Genomic DNA, 18,442 nt, shown 5'->3' with positions numbered 1-18,442 from the left:
GATCGTGAAGTTTGAAGCATGAAATTAACTCGCAACAATATTGATATCGAAATGAATAAACCAGGGATGCAGAAGGCATGATATACAAATAGATATGAACGCAGAGAAGCTGTCAAAGGAAGTTGAAACATAACGTGGGTCCAGCACACCCACTTTGAGCGTTGCATTGCATGTGTCTATGTTGATCAAGCAGACGCCCTTGACCTGGAGGGGCATTCCTGGGTAGAGGGGTTTCTCAGTCTAGCTCTAGCCATGGAGCCATCCCTCTTTTCAGGCAGCCCCAAGAGCATTCCGAACACTTGCATCTTCCCAAGGGCTTTGACAGGAACACGGGCTTGCTCTAGTTCGGGCTCGGGCCTCGGGGGTTTGTTTGGTATGCAGACGCGCGATTGATCCCTTGCGTCACACTTTTTGACTGTCATTTTTCTGCACTCTCAGACTTGCAGTATCCGTACTGTAAACTATTACAGGTCTGCTGCAGATGCATGATTCGCTTTTCTTTCTGTAGTAGCCTGTCGGCGGATGACCAGAGTGCATCTTCCGCAAAGAAGCAACGTGAAATAATGATTCGGATAGGAGATTCAGACCCGACGACGCCGGGAAAAGCAGTCAATTGCTGGTAGGTACCAAAATAGACCAATTGACAATAAACAAAGGAAAGCTGGGCGCGAAGGCACAAAGCACAGTCAGTATGCTTGACTCGTTCATGTAAGCAACAAAGGTCTTCTGAGCAGCAATGGTATGGTGAAGTCGCATCCAGACGGCTTCAACGGGCTTAATTCCTTGATTCTGAGTTGTTTACTCGGGACCAGAATAATTAGTGTGTCCGTTCAACACGCGTTGTGCTCATCCCTTAAGCGAGTCGGCAGGTTTCCAAGGAATCGGGTCCCTAGTACTAGGTCGAGACACGCGGGAGCTCGTGAGGTTTGGTCCCTGGGGAATGTCAGACTCTGTCCACGATCGGCGAACAAGGCCGATGCTGAGAGTTATGTTTGGCCCGCGTCTTTGAACAGCAGCTGAGCCCTTTGTTTGCATTGAATACCGCAGTGTGGCCGAGACTGGTAACTCATACTTGGTATAGCGGTTTTTGTTTGGTTTCAAAGGCATCTTGAGAAAAATGATGGCAGTATCTGTTGGCACGCTTACTATGAGAGGCGTCTGAGCGCTGTGCTCAACTGAAGCATCTCGACACGCGAGACTCAGGATAAGGCATTCAATATGAAGACCAGCAAGACCTGGACCAGCTGGAGCGGACAGAAGGCGAGTCGCGACGGAAGTGACTGGCACAGGCACGGCCTGAGCCGAGGGTTCAGTGTCGAGGTCTTGAGGGATCCTCCCTGCTTGGATATCCAGAAGATGGGAGAACTGCGCTGTCTCTGAGTGGAGTCGTGAGACACTTGTCTCCGATAGCTCAGAATAACATCGGATGAGTGTTGGTTGAGCTGAGATTGTGGATCTCTGATCCGTAGCAACGCAGTCTTTTTGTGGAATAGGAAAAATGCTCTATTGCATCTTGATTCATTGGCCGGCGACTCCGCGCGGTTTGTAGTTGGAGACTGTTCCAGGAGATAGAGGATGTGACACTGAAGATTCAGTGGCGAAGAATTCACAAGTGGAAGAGGAAGCTGAGCAGTCCCCAGTCTGCCAGTAAACTTCAGCTTGGCTCAAAGGAGGCACGTAAGCGACTGTTAGTTAGTCCACTATTACATATATACTACCATGAGCTAGACATCTCCCTACCTCAGTGTTTGCCAATCAGAACAACTGCCGATGACTGGAAAAGTGATATGTAGGAAATAATGCACTGAACAACTTTTTATCCCTGACCTGATGGTCGTACCGACAGCTGTACCCTGCATTAGCTTGCACATCTTGCATCCTTGACGCAGGGTCCCCACCATCTCCAGGAGCCAAGCCCACGGAGAAAAGAGAGGATAAGATTCACTAACTAATACCTACTAACTAACTTGTTTGAAAACTCAGAGATGAATAACGAAGGAGTTGAATTTTAATTTAATTATAGTGTAGAAATCTATAGTTAAAATCAACAACAGGCAGAGCCAACAGATATACATCACTTTTTTCTTTCCTGCATCTGCACTCATAACCTTGAAATATTCTCAGCGAGTACATATCTCTACTTAGCTCTTGTTCTTCTCCCTTCACTCACCAAACTCCCTCACCTACACACTACATCTCCCTCAATGCCACCTTGGACCCTTTCTCCCGCATGAAAACCTTTCCGATCAAAAGATGAGCTTCATCCTTCGAAATGCAGTCGTTGAGTCGAACCCCTTACTCAAGCATCAGGACTAACCTGCATGACACGATAGTGACAGCTTCTGAGCCTTTGCGACCCCCTTCTCTGGACAGTTCGCGCGATGCATGTCTTAAAATGGTCTTGTGTCAGGCCACCGGCCTCGCTGCCGCAAGGGCTTATAGCACCCAAGTCGCTCATGCATAGCCTTTTCTCGATCTTAGATCGGCGATCTGGCTGTGTTTCTGCCCTTCTTTATCGGTCGTGACTCCTAAAATCTGATGTTTCGTCAAGCGCAGGAATGGCGATGGTGTTGAGAAGACAGTTATCTCATGGCTTTCATGCACACCTTGTATGCGTCACATAGTTGCGATCGAGAAAGTGCCAGATCAAGCATTTTGCGATCGTTCTCCCACCAACTGAAATGCAGAGTGCAAAGCGTGCCTGCATCTTGCATCTTAGCTGCAGATTATATGCATGTTTTTGAGCTATTGGGAAGATCTGTCTAAGCAGAGATTTATTAGAGAGGGGCAAAACGAATGGTAGTCTTTTTCTAGCTGCAGGAACATTCATCCGAACTATGTACTCATCCGATATTTATACGGTGGCTTCTTACAGTCTTCGCACATTGGCTTCGATAATCACATTCCTGAATGGCCTTTGATGAAGGTGCTTAGGGCTGAGAGTTTACTGACACATTTCGTATAGCAAGCCAACCAGAGACTATTCCCATCACATCAGATGAAGCCTATTTCCTGGGCTCTCTCATGATCGACTTGTTACTCGACAATATTCGAGATGAGTCGTCTTTCTGTCTGAGAAGCAACCAAATAATCCAGATCAACTTTTGAGGCGTCCAGTAAGAGGGCCGCGAAGCTGAATATTTTGTAGAAGCAAGCCTCATATCTCAAGAACTGTTTTTTGTTTTTTTTAAAGGTAGGGATGCTCCAAATCAATGTTTCTGGTTGCAACCATCATAAGAATCTCTAATCGATCGCTCGATCTCTCAAGACACTCTTGGCTCTGTGAGATTTCAAACTTGTTATAAAGAAACCGGTGGGTGCATTAAACTTGTGGCTCTTTTCCATATCTCGTAGAAAATTTGTCTCCTTGATCGAGATGAAGCCTCATGAGGTTCGTGATGCCCTTTTCTCATGATCCTCACACCAGAGGATTCTCCCAAAGCTATAGGGTATCAGTCCACACCAACTCTCGTTTCATTCCAACACAGTATCCGATAACGAACTGGGAAAGCCACAAAACATCCGAAGGCGCACTCTTGGCGAGACATGACTACCTACCGAGTTGACTAAGCCGCCTACATTTTCATCGACCAATTCGAGAATTGAAGGACTCAGACAATGCTGCACTTTTGCCCAACAGTTACCCTACAGAAGAGCAGTTTCGACTCAGCAAATGTGATCATTTATGTTTCACTCATCGGCTGTCTCATACGCACCCAAGAAACCCGAGCGCCAACTGAAGGGAGGGACTGGGAAGTGCTTACTCGGTGCACCTCTGACCAGCAGCTCGATTCACCTTGATCATTCTGTGGACGTTTGGGCGTCACTTCTGCTGTTACACGAATATGTAACATGCGGGATGCAGGAGAGAGGGGTAAAGGCCCAACAATTCCCAAGAACCTGCGAGAATACCCACAAGTAGTTTATTGGGTGAGGTATCATGTGCAAAGAACAATAGCTCCGGAAGTGCCTGGTATCGACTCAAATATGATCCAATTCGCGACACTTTGATGCTTTCTCTCGATTACAGACGCCAAGCACAGAACTCAGGGCCTCCAATTGCTCCGCTTCAGCTTCAGCTCGAAACCGAACTAGGAAAACGAGGAACAAGACTCTGATTGGAGACTGAAGACCCCATAAAACGGGGCGTGCCGTGACTCCCGCTCCTCCAGACCAGATATGGAATAGACTGGCTCATGAGCTTGATGGTACGAGATTTGGGCTGTCCTTGAGGAGGAATTAATTCGTCCCTCACCGACCTTCGCATCATACCTATGCTCACACATTCAACGTTGGGGCTCTAAGGACTGAAGCCTAAAGTCGGGTGAAGGGCTCGAAAGAGAATAACTTACGGCATGCAGCTGTAGGAAACGTGGCAGTCAACCGTTGTTCCGCCTAACTTACCATAACCTAACGCCATGACGCAGCGTTGCACTCGGCCCCGTTTTCCACTTCCCATTTCGCCCAAGCAAACCAGCTGCTCGGTGCGGAAAGCATGGGCCAAAACCAGGGGGGCTGGGGCGGGATCAAGATCCGGCTCCCGCTAACGGACAACAATTCTCACTTACAGTACGGAGTAACAAGATGAGCCCTAAAGTTCCAGCGACCTAGCTTGAGGTCCCGACGACCAATAGTGCAGCCCGCCTCGTCCTGTCTGTTTCGTGCCCAAGATTCCCTGGCATTGAGTAATTCTACGCTGCAGCTCTGCTTCCACATCGAACCCTGTATGTCAGGAGCGGTCAGTACGATTGAGAAGGTCAGTAATTCAGACGATGGTCTATTCGCTTCCTCCTACGCTAGAGTCATTCGGTAGCTCAAAGCTCTTGTACAACCCGGTAGAGACGTGCTGCCGTGCAAAGGCTTGGGGAAGTCAATGATAAAGGCAATACTCTGAAACGATGGCAACTGCCTGGGACAGTCAGATCAATCTTGGTCCAACTAAGCTTATCGGGTTTCGATAGAGATGGTTCAAGCCTTATTGCCCAATGCAACAACGTGTGGGAACAATGCCAGGACTCGGCGAGGTGGGATAAGATGAGGTGATATGGGAAGTCAACGGGATGGGTGAGCAGACAGGCCAAACGCGAGTCTCCGAAACGATGCATGAGAATCGACAGAAGATGGGTATGAAGTAATTGCCTGATATCCAAACCTCCAGCTCTCTGTCATTGTCCTGCTCTTAGGCAGTTATTGGGTGGATTTACCCTAGAATCAGGGACGGTCAACGCAGTGCCCTCAGGTAGGTACTTACCATTCGAGGGTGTAAGGTACCTCAGGTACAGTCTAACGCATAGGTACCTACTACATAAGGTAAGGTACCATACATTATAAAGTCAAAGACGTGAATCAACCTAAGGAAGGCAAAGACGCTCGGCTCGAATTGGTCGTTCAATGATAACTTCAAGAGTGACGTTTGAAATAATAATATATCTGTAGTATCTGTTGCCGTCTGGATGAACTCTCGCTGGCCAATGCTAGTGATATGATGATCCCCGATCCCGGTCAAGCCTTAAAGAATAGTGGCATTAACTACTAGTTGCATTAGTTAGCAAAAGTTTTTTATCGCTCTTTGTTCGCCAAACCAAGGAAACTTGGCGCAACTAATTCCATTAAGTCATCAATTCCGGTGGGCAGTGCTATTGCCAGTGCCATTGCCAGTTCTATAGTTTGAGGGAGGAGACTCGGCGCGGGCAGTTTTGACAGCGCAGCTCCCTTACCTACCTTAGCAGGTAGGTCCCTACGTCGGTGCGCGCACCTTCCTTCTTCTTCCCCTTCCAACTTGTTACTCTACCTTCACCTCTTCTTCTTATCATCACCCCTAAAGAACAACCACTTCGCACATGATGGTGATACCTCAACTCATGCGTGGATAAGAAAACTCCTCGGAAAGACGCCATTGGCCCCCAAAAGAGGAGTATGTTGCTCTTGTGCTCCCCTTGCTTCGTCCTTCCCAGCCGCTCGATTTACTTAGCTTCACTTGCAGCACTGCTTGCTTGTTCAGGCTCCGAGCTGCGCATGACGGCTGCGCGACAACGTTCAAGCCCTTGCGCGACATTTACTAATTTTCGAGCTGCAAACAGATTCGCTGGACGAAGAAAGCCCCTTCAAGCGGCCTCAGTAAGAACATTCGATCAAACGAAACGAGCTGCTGATTAGCTGCTCGGCCACGCGCGCGCAAACCTCCAAACAACCTTTTTTGTTCCTTGCGTTGGCATCGTCGAACAAATGCGATTGAGCGCAAACTCGCGTTGTTTCTATAAATTCCACCGCATAAAGTAATTGGCTACGTCAGTCGAATACCGATCATTTCGCGCTGGTTATTTTACGTATCGCGTGCGCGTGCGTTTTGTGCGAAGTGCTTGCAGTTCAAGATTCTCTCTTACTAGTGGCTCGTTTCTCGAGGACCTCTCAGCTTGTCTGGACCTTGGTCTGGCGGGCGGTCACTGCAGCTCCTAGTACCAACCCCCCAATTTTCCAGCTTCGGGCCTGGCTTGGGTTTCCTGCCACCAGCTTTTTTTTTTTTGACATCACCAGCCGGTGCCCATCCTCTTGGGCTCACATACGCTCACCCAATTTGACCCTCCTCACCTTTACTTCACTCGCCTCAACATTCCAGTTGGGCAATTACACTTCTCGGTTCTGTCTCGAGTAGACTCAGACCGGACTGAGACCTGGCCGTCCTTCCCGAGACCATCACTGTCATTCAGTCTGAAGAGGCCTCTTTATTCTGAACTGTTCACCCGCTTGGCAACTCGAAAAGAAACCAACTTTTTGTACAACGCATCAGGACCTTCCCCCACTCCACCGTCCCGAAACCTCCACCGTAACGCAACACACCACCAGCGCCCGCTGGTGAACCTTCAACTTGTCGAACTTCCGCAACCCAATTCCTCGCCCTTTCAGCGCCGCAGACGTGACCAGAATACGATTATCTGCTTCTTACGACCGTCACGACACTAACGCGCCCACGACCCCTACCCAGCACCCGCAACGCCAGCATTCAAGGACTCCAAGTCTTGACTCACGACCGCTGTTTAATCAGACGTCGGATCCCATTGAGCGGCTCTCCACGCCCCGAAGTCTTCGTCGAACCCCAAGATTTGACGCACCTCCGACCCCAGCACCTGAGCCTCGCAAAGTCCATATCGCAGCTGCCTCTCTCGGTTTTGAACCCAAGGCGACCCTCGCACCCGTTGACAACCTACCGGAGAACCATCCCACTGTATTGGGACTTATCCCCGTTCGTTCAGCGCCGCATCAAACTCACCGCCCCCGCCGACGGCTCTCACAGGACCTGACTGAAGATCCTGACGAGGTGTCTTCTGAGCATCCCCAATCCCCCCCGAGACAGACTCCTTCCGTACCTGCAAACCATCCAGAACCACACCCCGTGGTTAAGATCTCCAAGCATACCCACAGCGCCATCCTCTTTGCACTCGAGGAGGCGCTGCGCAATCCCAATCCTTTCACTCCAGATCTCGAAGAGGAATCTGCAAGCATGGCCGATCTTATGGCTTCTGGAGGCATGCCTCCAGTCTCCAATGGTAAGCCAGCTGCCTCTCCATTCCGCCCTGGCGCAACTCCTGGTCAAACCGGCTCACCCTCTGGTATCAGAGGCCCAAGGATGATCATGCAGGAGCGCGCAGCTCGGGAAGCGCGCCAACGCGCCGAGGCAGAGGCGCAACAGCGCGAGAGAGCAGAGCAGGAGGCGCGCATTTTGGAGCAGGCTCGGAGAGCAGAGGAACAGCGTAGATCTGCTGGCGTTGCTGCTGGGCAGGTTCCTGACACAGAAGCGCGTCAACCCATGAACCCCCAGCGTCAGGCGCAAGCCGTTCCTGATAACACATCAGCCCGTCCCAGGGCAAACACTACATCACAAGTACCAGCTAGCCGGCCCGGGCGATCTGGCACTACCAACCAACCACCTCCCCAAACTTTTACGGGCCCAACTCCCGGAAACCAACCAAATTTTGCTGCACAGGGCACTGAGAGCGGAAACCAGGGGGGTGCCAGTGGCTCAAAGACCCGAAATTCTTTTCCTCATGCGTTTGAGCGATGGGAGACGTTATCTGCGCACTGGGAAGGACTTACCAGCTACTGGATCCGCAAGCTTGAACAAAATAAAGATGAGTTGAATCGGGATCCCTTGAATCAACAGCTCGCGCGCCAGGTGACAGATCTATCTGCGGCCGGAGCCAATCTATTTCATGCCGTTGTTGAGCTTCAGCGTCTTCGTGCAAGTTCGGAGCGAAAATTCCAGCGATGGTTCTTCGAAACTCGAACTGAATTGGAGCGCGCGCAAGAAGTCAATGCCATGTTGGAGGCTGCCCTGGACCAAGAACGTCGAGGCCGAGCAGATGCTATCCGAGAAGCTGTCGAGAATGAGCGAGGAACTTCTAAAGCTCAGAAACAGCTTGCTGAGATGCGCAAGGAGCTGTCCATCTCTAAAGAGGAGGCGCGTCGTGCATGGGAGGAATTGGGGCGACGTGAGCAGGAGGAACGTGACAGAACGCTATCTCTTCAGTCAGGACAGCCTACTATAGTTGGAGGCGTACAAGTGGTTCCAATGACACATGGCGGTCCGAGCAGACATCAAAGCAGCCGAGCTCAAGGGTCTTATCAGACTGAGTATGGAGCTAATTACCCGCCTGAGACGACTTCCTCTCCCCAGACTCAGCCTCCAACAACAAGTGCTGGCGAATATCGTCAACAGGGTGGTGGCCTTCAAGCACCAGTATCAGAGGGTGGTTACAGCGAAGGTGAGTACGTGATTGATGCAAATGGCAACTTCCTGTTGGATGCCCAAGGAAATAAGATTCCCTTCGCTGGACCACCTTCTACATATTCCGGTTCTGATGCTGAAGCAGAAGAGTATGCAACGCCCGCTACCACCAATCCACCAAGCGGTAAACAAGACTCTCCTTCCACCTCTACTGGAGGAGGAGGCAGTGGAGGCAGCGGAGGCCAATGGACTGGCGCATACTCAGACCCCCAAGACTATTCCGGCCAAGGCTATGGGACTCCTGGCTGGGAGACAGTCCCTCGCCATCACCATCCTACCCGGCTGAGTGATGTCATGGAAGAGGAGGATGAACGCAGCCGAGCCAGTACGAGCCGTGTATAGGACTCTGCGAGTTGATGCTGATGCACATGGCCGGCGTGTATACGACTCTCTTTTTCAAACAGTAATTTAATTGCAGCCAAACGACACATTCATTTATGCCGGGCCGGTTACAAAACAACTACGGTCCACCACAGGCAAGGAGAGTCCTAATTTTTTTTTTTAGATCAGTCGTCTGTTACAGTTCTATGTTGGAGCGTTGTCGCATTATTACAGCCATTCCCGCTTTACAGCACTGGAAATTCGGTCCCAGCCCTTGTTCTATTGTATATTCGACCGAAACGAGTTTCCTCGACCATGTCTGCATCTAGAGAAGGCCTTTATTATGTCATGATAATCCACACCATGCCCGGGGCCTGTTCGAATTGACCGCCTTTTGTTCAATTGTATCTATACATCAGCTATACACATCGAAGCGGACTTGGGATCACACAGCAAAACAGTTTCCTCGTGTTTCTCTATCTATCTCTTTTATTATGCACTTATCATGAAAAGTTTCGGACGACCGAATCAATAGCGACGAAGAGTTGTTGCGGATATGGTCCTGCCATCACGAAAAGCTTCACTTCTGACCTGATCAGTCCGGAGACAGCTTTCGCTACTGGGGGATATTTGGAGTTCACATCTGTTGCATGTATGGTTTTATTGCTAAAATAAGAAGAACGAGATGTGGAGTTGAGGGTCTTGGAGTACGGAGTGCGTATGGAAATTGGAGTTCTTGCTGTTGTTTTTCTCGCTCGCATGGATGACAGAAGATCCTGGCCAACTAATAATTGCTAGATGGGATCGGTGTTGCAGGGCCACATTCATAAGGACTAGAGAGTACGGGGTCAGTGTGGAATTTCTACGTTTCACGATGCAAACATTTAACAATTTCAAGCAACATGCTATATGTTCGGGATTGATATCACAGGTAACTAGGCCGACTGTAACTGCGCTCAAAGGCATCTGTGAATAGAAAGTGCAAATACTCCAGCTGATATGCATTGTCGTCGATACTATTCATTCGAGCCCTAAAACGTATATATATGTGTGTGGACATTGGCATGCCCAGGGTTGTTTGAAACCCAGAAGCCTTGCCATAGACACTAATCAAGAAACCCAGAAGAAACTCTACACAAGAAAACGCCATTCGTTCGCCTCTCACACTCTTCACATCTCCAAAAGCTACATAGAGAGATATTTCGTATTCATACAGCTGCGTCACCCCTTGCCTCAGCACTGTCCTGCTGAGATGTGGTGCCCCAAGGAAAGCCATCGCTAGTGCTAGCTTGTGATGACTGGCGGTTTCTGCTCCTGAACCAACTCAATGAGAGGATGTTACCGAGAACACCCGAGTCTGTGGAGCTCCTGCTTCTCTTGTATCGACGAGCCTTCAGACCTGGAAATCCTGTGCTCTTCCGCCTTCGTCGTGGAAGTCGTCGAGGTGTAGATTCGGTGCTTGGCCCAGATTCCTCCCCAACGGGGCCACTGGTGGTAGATCTCTTGGTAGGGAGTAGGGGTGAGGACTCTGTATGGCGCGGCAGTGTACTAGACCGTCTCCTATTGCCTGGAGTGCTGGGCTCATCTCGATCCTCCAACTCATCCCAAATCTCAGCTCGCTCAGCCCACCGAGGGATCCTCTTGCGAGAGGGGACCAGTGGTGTTTCGTCAATTGCGGGCGGGAATGTTTGATATGTATGTGGAATTGAGTCTTCATCTGCAACGGCGTTGTCTGAGCCAAGCAGCGACTCTTCCTCCTCAGTGTCCTCCACAAGTCCAAGACCAGGGGCAAGGGACGACTGTCCAACGCCGGGTGTATGCTGCTCGTCGCTTAATCGCCATGAGAGTGCCAAGACACCGGAAAGCAGAATAACAGTTCCCAAAGCAATGAGACATGCTCTTAGAGGGGATATTAGGCTTGTCTGGTTGAAATATATCAAACCGTCAAGTATGGCAATGATGTTGTAGACACAGAAAACCAAAGGGTAAAGAACCGAGGTTGAAACAAGTTTGAGACCTCGGTGTAAATAATAGAGCTGGCAGAGAGCCAGCGTGACGAGGGCTAGGACGATGGCCCAAGATTGCCAATGCACGAACTGGTTACGTCCAGCAACAGTCTTGATGACCAGCTCTACTGAGGACTTGGCAAACAATAGTGCATGAGCAGAGAGATCTCCACTGATGACACCGTAAGTAATGCCTCGAGCCAGCCGAAAGCGGGCGTCGTGTGATAGGCTCGACATGCTGTTGATTAGATCAACGGCCAGTGCCAGAGTGAGGACAAAGAGCGCCTGGAGTATCATCCAGACAATGTATGGCCTTCTCGCCATGAGTTCCAACAGCTCTTTCAAGTCATGCGCCGGCGAAGGAATGGCTCCGAATATAGCGATCAATACAGCGCCAGTTGTAACGAGAATCGTGCCGGACAAAGACCATCTTGTGAAAGGTTCGCTGAGGATCAATGATGCGCATATCGAGTTGAATACGAGGCCAGCAGCCTGCAACGTCGAGAGAACGGGGAGCGGAAGTGTCGAGATCTGAATACTGCTTCCCAGCAAGTTCGCTACAATAAACATGCCCATACCGATCTGCCACCTCCTCCTTCGGTAGGGAGGCCGTCGGACATCGTGAGGTCCCTTTTCGTCCTCGAGTATATGCGACTTTCGCTGCAAGGTCAGACCTAGACTCTGAACACTAGTCGATATCAATCCAACAATAATTCCAAGCTACAGCCGCCAAAATTAGCACTTTTATCCGTTCACACAGCGCTGTACGCAACGTACAGCTATGCTCCCTCCAGAAGAGATGCCGCCAAGCAACCCCATTGCGCCTGTGCCAGGTCCGAGGTCATCTGGCAAGGGAGAGTTGAGGCGAATTGTTGAGACGTCGCATAGGCTGTGTATTTGATACAAGGATCGCTTCGTGTTACTGGACTAGTAAAGGGCGTATTCGTTTCGATAGATTCAAGGGGAATGGCTGGTTGAAGCGCTAGTCGTAGGTAACTCGGGAGGCTGTTGAGCTGCCGCCGATTGGAGAGGTATACCAGCAGGTTCTTTATTCGAGAGAGGACCGAAGGATATAGAGAATGAATATGAATACACGGTTTGATGCGAGAAGTTTATGTCTTGAATTGAAACTAATCAATAGAAAGTCGGAGGCGGACAAGCTTGAGTCGAGCGTGGGACACCTGACGTGAGTATAGTAGACTACACTACCTACCCAGAGCAGATAGGCATGCAGCTCTCACACGGGACTAATTAGCCACTGTGGCGGTGAAGTTACATAATGCACATGTAAACGATGCAAAATGGCCTTGAGATGATTTCGATTATTCACACTCAAATATATAGGTGTTTTAAATAAGTTCCTTCCCACAAATGCACCTCATTCTTCCAAGAACTACACGCATCTTGCGATGAGGTGTGAGAACGAGACCCTTTGTCGAATGGCTGTGCTACCTCAGTACCATGTGTACTCTAAACAGTGGGGAGCAACTGTGGCTTGACTACCTAGCCCCCAAGCTCCAGTCAGTTCCCTGCTGGTGCACAGTAAGATACAGCTAAGAAGCTGGTAGGCTGGGCTTTGGAACGGCTGGCGTCACATCCCATACCTACACAGCTACCAACTCCATCATAGTCCATCGCCGACCTTGACCTTCACTAACAAGAGGCCATCACCATCCTTTTACCGCTTCAGCCCTGAACCCATCCAGGGTCTTCCTTATCATCCTCTCACCTTTCGAATCTAACAAATCCGTATAAATCTGCCCATCATGTCGCAACACGCCTTGTCCGACCAGCAGGTACGCATGCCCAAACGACGCAGTCCCTCATCCGTCTCACCAGTCTCCTAATTCTAACGCGCGGTTCTCCCCACAAATAGGTCAACAATGAGCTCAGCAAGATGACGGCGTTCATCAAGCAAGAAGCCATGGAGAAGGCCCGCGAGATCGAGATCAAGGCCAACGAGGAGTTCGAGATCGAGAAGTCCAAGCTCGTCCGCCAGGAGACAGACGCCATCGATAGCCAGTACGAGAAGAAGTTCAAGCAGGCCACCATGTCCCAGCAGATCACCCGCTCAACCGTTGCCAACAAGACGCGACTCAAGGTCCTCGGCGCCCGCCAGGAGCTGCTCGACAACATATTTGAGGAGGCCCAGAAGAAGCTCGCCGAGGGTGCCAAGGATAAGGGCAAGTACCAAAAGGCCCTCAAGGGTCTTCTGCTCGAGGGTTTCTACGCTCTTGATGAGCCTGAGCTGCAAGTTCGCGCGCGCAAGAAGGATTACGATGTTGTCAAGAAGGCCATCGAGGAGGCTGCCAAGGAGTTCAAGAAGGAGCTTGGAAAGGACATTACAGCAAAGATTCAAGAGGACGATCCTCTCCCCGAGGGAATGTACGTGCAAGCCCGTTCCAGAAGATACCTAGAGTGGGCAGCTAACACAGTAATAGTGCTGGCGGTGTGGTTGTTATCAGTGGAAATGGAAAGATTGACATCGATAACACTTTTGAGGCGAGATTGCGACTCTTGGAAGAGTCTGCTGCTCCTGCAGTACGAGAGGCTCTATTCGGCAAGAATCCTAACCGCAAGTTCTTCGACTAAACCCCCTTTGATAACCATAAATATCTCTATATGGGAGCCTCTACGTACGTATCGTTTCCATGAGTGCACGACTGGGGAGGCTTCAGCCATTCGCGACCCGCATTGTTCATCAGTCTGCGCTTGTAGTTTAGACGCTGTGTATTGTGTTCGACTCTTGTCTGATTTGGGACTTGGCCCGCGGTAGAATTGATTACACGTTCAAATACTCGCGACAACAGTACCTAGTGAATTGCAGCGCGCCTTCACCATTTTCGCCTAGCCCTGTAGCTCTCAAGTTTATTTCACCTTAACCACGATCGTATCGGCGTCTACTGCTTCGTGGAAGACCTCCTCTGATTCTGTGGGAGATGATTCAGCCACTTGATCCGGCACACTCTGTGGTGCTTTCTTGAGGAAGTTCTTGATATAATTCTGCTGCCTCGGAAGGAAGGGATCCTCTTTCTGACCTGGCAGGTCAAATATGCTCTTCTTCGCCTTTCGGCGTGTACGGACTGAATGTGCGAGTCGCTGCTGGACCCATTCTATGACGCTTTTGGCTTCTGTACGAGCGATTTTCATACCCGCATCGTTGATCTTTCGCCAGATTTCCCTCAATCTGACTGCAAGCTCGTCGACATCGCTATTGAACTGTTTTTCCTTCTCCAGATCATCGGATGGTGCAAATGACCCGTCATCCACAACGATGTTGATAAGGATAATGTTGGCCTGGAGGTGGGCAAAATCTGTCTTGGGCCCGACAAAGAAGTCCTCGTGATCCAACAGTGCTATGACGCCACGAATAGTAACCACATCATCGGGATGGTAGCGACCCAAGCTTGGGTCGTTGAACAAAAACACCACAGCCAGTCGCCGTCTAAGCTCGTGAGATCTGGCTTTGCTGATAGGCAGACACGCAAGAGCATTGGTCCTCACACATTGTTCTTTGACTAATGTGTGCAGTTGTGTACATGTTTCAGAGCACTGTATATGTGTCAGTAGAATCTCGCGTACCAGCCTTGAGTGTAACTCACAAATGCACCCCAGCCAGGCTGGGGAATAGCTTCGAGAAGGGCATGGATAGAAGTTTCGTAAGTGACCAATAAATCAATCTCGTATATCAAGAACCTGTCCATTGACATACGTAGGAGCGTCTGAGAAGCATAGGCAACTGACTCCTGGGCCATGTAGGGCGAGATGGCTGTGAGGAGTGATAAGAAAGAGCTGAGAGATGACCAGTCGCGTCCTTCATAAGGTTCGGCACTTGGTATCAGAAGATTCAACTGAGAGTCTTGTTGTTCAAGCTCAGAAGAAGCACCATATCGACAAAACAGCTCCTCCAACCGACGCGGCGTGACAATGCGTGCAACTGCTTCTGGGCACGAGCTGATCAAGTTGCAATATTCTCTTCTGACAAGGGTTGACTTTTGGGAGCAAACCTCACTCAGTATCCATTCGAAAAGTTCATCCGGGAGTTCCCCCTGCATTTGCAAGAGGGTAAAAGGTAGTCCTGAGGCGAGATGTTGCTCCCGTGTCTGGTAATCGCCTTGAGTCAACAGTCTCCATGGCCCTTTGTTAAACTTTTTCGGGGCAGCTGTGGGGGATGGTATTGTATATCCTTCACGAAAGAAGCAATATCGTAGCTGTGAGTGTCCCGGTGCTGACCTCTGAACGGCTCTCATAACTTTCTGGGCATCTTGTCCAGTGTTATGCTTGACAATGCCCTCCATCACATCCCGCGACGTCTCGTCTGTTGTCATTTGTTGATCATGTTGTTCAGCAGTTGAAAGGGCCTTCATCTTTAAGGCACTTGCATGAGTCGCATCATCCTGTCTAGCATCCTTTGCAAGAGCTTTAAGGTCGAATTTGTGCTTGGACATTATCGCCAATGGGGACGTAGGAAACTCAACTGCAGTTCTCTTGGCCCTTGGGGTCGTAAAGGGATTGTGAAGCGGGGTACCAGCAGCCTTTCCTGGGCGACCTCGTCCGAGGATAGCGGACAGATCCTCCAGCGAATCGTCTGAGGATGCGCCAAGATCATCTTCTTCGTCTGAATCTTTTATCTCAAAGTCTCGGGGTATTGTTGCCGTCTTCTTGACCGGGGTCGCCAACTTTTGTTCCAACGGTGATGAAGGTGGCTGTGGTGATGATGGTGGGTTTGGTGTTGAGATTCTTGAGGCCTTGGGTGTTTGTGACTTTGTCACGGGTTTGAAGAAACTCATAATATTCCCATTTTTACCCTTTTGAGACATGGCGTATCTGATCCGATAGCCAGCGGTAGTTTATAAAATGCAGCAGGTTATTTGGAGAGTCCCCTGGTTTTGATACCTTCACCTGTAAAAATGACTGCAGGTACAGGGTGTGTGAAGGGAAGTACAAGATGCAGCTACGACATACTAACCGCGTTAATGGCTTTAGGTTGAGACGCGTTGAGGTACCTAGGGTGAGGCGGGTGACTAAGTGTGGCTGCCGTGGCTGCCTGGGGGCCTCCTACCTAAGGCAGGTAGGGTAGTTAGACGCTGACTGCAATGAGTTACGGATATGAATAGCATCATCAATCATCATGCGACTATGTCTAGTGCTTAGGTTAGAGCAATTTCTAGTACAACAGCCGACATCTTAAAGAAGTTACATGTTGCATCTTGGCCGCTGACAGACTTCGCCCTACAGATGTAACCATTTCTAGATGTGGCGCTCTACAAAATGGGCGGCTAGGTACTGAAAAAGGAATGGCGATAGTTCTTGGCCTGGCCCCTTTCTCTACACTAGAGTTTCCAGAAGAGTCCCCTCTTGGACATCGGTCTTCTAGTTCTCAGCATTGACCGGGCCTTTATCACGATGTAGACATAATGCTGTTGTTTTTAGCTCACTGGTTCGTGCTCCAAGATACGCGGCGTGTGCGGGATCAAGCCTCATAATCTATCAACGACACATGGGTGTTTCGTCCATGCAGACTGTGGTCGAGAAAAGGGGTTCATTATGCGTTTAATGCCAACACCGCCGAGAACGCTGGAGAACGATCGTCGGAAATGGAGCCTCTGCGTTCATTCCAGCATTTCGTCTCTTATTACAGCACAAATCATAGTGCAGTATTGAAATCGGGGGTTGGAAGTTTGTGTCTGGTATGCGACCCCAACGTTGACTTAGACCTTATTTCGTTCGGCATTGGTTTAGTGCAACGTCGATGTTGGTGAAGGTAATGAAGCTGTTGAAGGATCAGGTCTAACACGCCCAAGGCTCCAAGCTGACTGTAGTGTAAGCTGAGATAGATGTGGTTTCGGCATCCGAGCCTGACAGGAGTCCAGGGCTCGGGTTATTGTTATACAACTGCTTCTTGTTAGATGATGACGCCTGAATACGACAGTGGGTCATTTGCGAGCCGGTCTCAGACGTCCAATCCGAGGCTGACGCAGCACAGCCCAGCTCGGCGCGTTCCATTCTTTGCTTCTGAAGGGTTGGATCAGAAGTGATGGATCATTATGGATCCTTCCATCTCTCTAGCCTGGGCAGTCCTTGGGTTGATAAAAATGCACCAGATTAAGAATTAGAGGTTGACCGTTTGACTCAGGTGTTACGAGCGGATGGTTATATGTCGTACAAACCAAACGAGCTAACAGAGGCGATGACATTTTGTCATTCTTGAGATTTACGGCCGCGATCATGAGGTATATAGATGATTTCAACCAGTCGATATGATCTTGGCGATCTAGTTCTACCCGTGATATTTGGCAACCCCTGGGGAGTCCTGTCACTGGAAATTTGGACCTGCAGATGGTAGGCTCAGGAGAGGAGACCCCTAGCAAGGGTCCTCTCCAGTTGACGAAACAAGGAGCAAAGGGCACTTGCGTTCCTGAGCGGCGCTGAGCTAACAAGGCTTCAAGACAGGGGGACAATGGGTCTCTGTTGTTACTTGCATGTACCTTACCCAAGGAACAATGCAATGGTAAGAAAGCCAAGCTAAGCATCCACGGTTTTCAATGGTCGGATAGGACAGTGCAGCAATCAGGGCAATTGAGTTAGTGTAATGTAGCACTGTAAGAAACAAAGTGCTTCGTACAGAGCGTGTGTTTTGTGTTCCCGTAATCCTCATACGGGAATAACACAGACTCGAAAAAAATCACATCTCCAACACCTACCTGGGCTTGATCAAATTGAGCTTGGAGTCAGGCTGAATGATGAAACGTACCTAGATTTGATGGCGAATCTCTACTAACCAAGTGGAACCGCAATCCGTCACCTGTGGTGCAACACGTCTAACGTGAGAAGAGGCAAGAAAACTTGTAATCTCTGTTCTAGGTGACAAAAATGATTAGGCAAAGTCGACAGAGACTCTATTAGCTTTAATACCAATCCTTTTTGTCATCCCATGCCAGGTTCATAGCTTCTCGAGGCACGGCAACGCCGCACTCAGCACCGCAATGTGTTAATTCCATGGGCTCCGTGAAATTGGTAGACCCCGCTGTGTTTGTAAGCCCGGTCCGTGATTACAAGTGACCGACCGATGCTGCTTTATTCATCCGTCATGTCTGCATCTGCTTATGAGTTAGTCCCATTGGATGACGGCGGAGAAATATCGTGGCGCTTTTCCTCGCTCGTAAGCAAAGTCCGTGAACCCGACAATGCGGAGGTAAAATCTGGACATAACGGGACCTGCGGAGGTTTACAGACAAGTTATATTTCCATCCAAGAGAGGAAGGCGCTCGTATAACCCCGGGATGCCTTGCTGCCAAGAGGCATCTAATAGACTTGAATGTACCTAGATATT

The 18,442-nt window shown here is 49.7% G+C and overlaps 4 protein-coding genes across 4 annotated transcripts; 2 read left to right on the top strand and 2 right to left on the bottom strand.

Annotated features, from left to right (window-relative positions):
* Positions 1 to 7,510: 7,510 nt before the first annotated feature.
* FPRO_09386 (uncharacterized protein) lies at positions 7,511 to 9,124 on the top strand (the record flags this gene model as incomplete). Its single annotated transcript, XM_031232773.1, has 1 exon — positions 7,511 to 9,124. The coding sequence occupies one exon, from the start codon at positions 7,511 to 7,513 to the stop codon at positions 9,122 to 9,124; it is 1,614 nt and encodes a 537-aa protein (XP_031082676.1).
* A 1,187-nt stretch (positions 9,125 to 10,311) lies between these two features.
* On the bottom strand, positions 10,312 to 11,928 carry FPRO_09385 (uncharacterized protein; the record flags this gene model as incomplete). The annotated part of the gene is made up of 2 exons (XM_031232771.1): positions 10,312 to 11,829; positions 11,887 to 11,928. The coding sequence occupies 2 exons, from the start codon at positions 11,926 to 11,928 to the stop codon at positions 10,312 to 10,314; spliced, it is 1,560 nt and encodes a 519-aa protein (XP_031082675.1).
* A 947-nt stretch (positions 11,929 to 12,875) lies between these two features.
* Positions 12,876 to 13,701, top strand: FPRO_09384 (putative Vacuolar ATP synthase subunit E; the record flags this gene model as incomplete). The annotated part of the gene is made up of 3 exons (XM_031232770.1): positions 12,876 to 12,905; positions 12,986 to 13,494; positions 13,551 to 13,701. 3 exons carry the CDS (start codon positions 12,876 to 12,878, stop codon positions 13,699 to 13,701), a joined length of 690 nt encoding a protein of 229 aa, XP_031082674.1.
* Positions 13,702 to 13,977: 276 nt separating this feature from the next.
* On the bottom strand, positions 13,978 to 15,929 carry FPRO_09383 (uncharacterized protein; the record flags this gene model as incomplete). The annotated part of the gene is made up of 2 exons (XM_031232769.1): positions 13,978 to 14,661; positions 14,712 to 15,929. 2 exons carry the CDS (start codon positions 15,927 to 15,929, stop codon positions 13,978 to 13,980), a joined length of 1,902 nt encoding a protein of 633 aa, XP_031082673.1.
* Positions 15,930 to 18,442: the final 2,513 nt, after the last annotated feature.

Source organism: Fusarium proliferatum (assembly GCF_900067095.1).
Source record: "Fusarium proliferatum ET1 genome assembly, contig: FPRO_scaffold006, whole genome shotgun sequence".
Taxonomy (NCBI): domain Eukaryota; kingdom Fungi; phylum Ascomycota; class Sordariomycetes; order Hypocreales; family Nectriaceae; genus Fusarium; species Fusarium proliferatum.
Note: the sequence above shows the minus strand (reverse complement) of the source record. Positions and strands in the feature narration are given on the sequence as shown.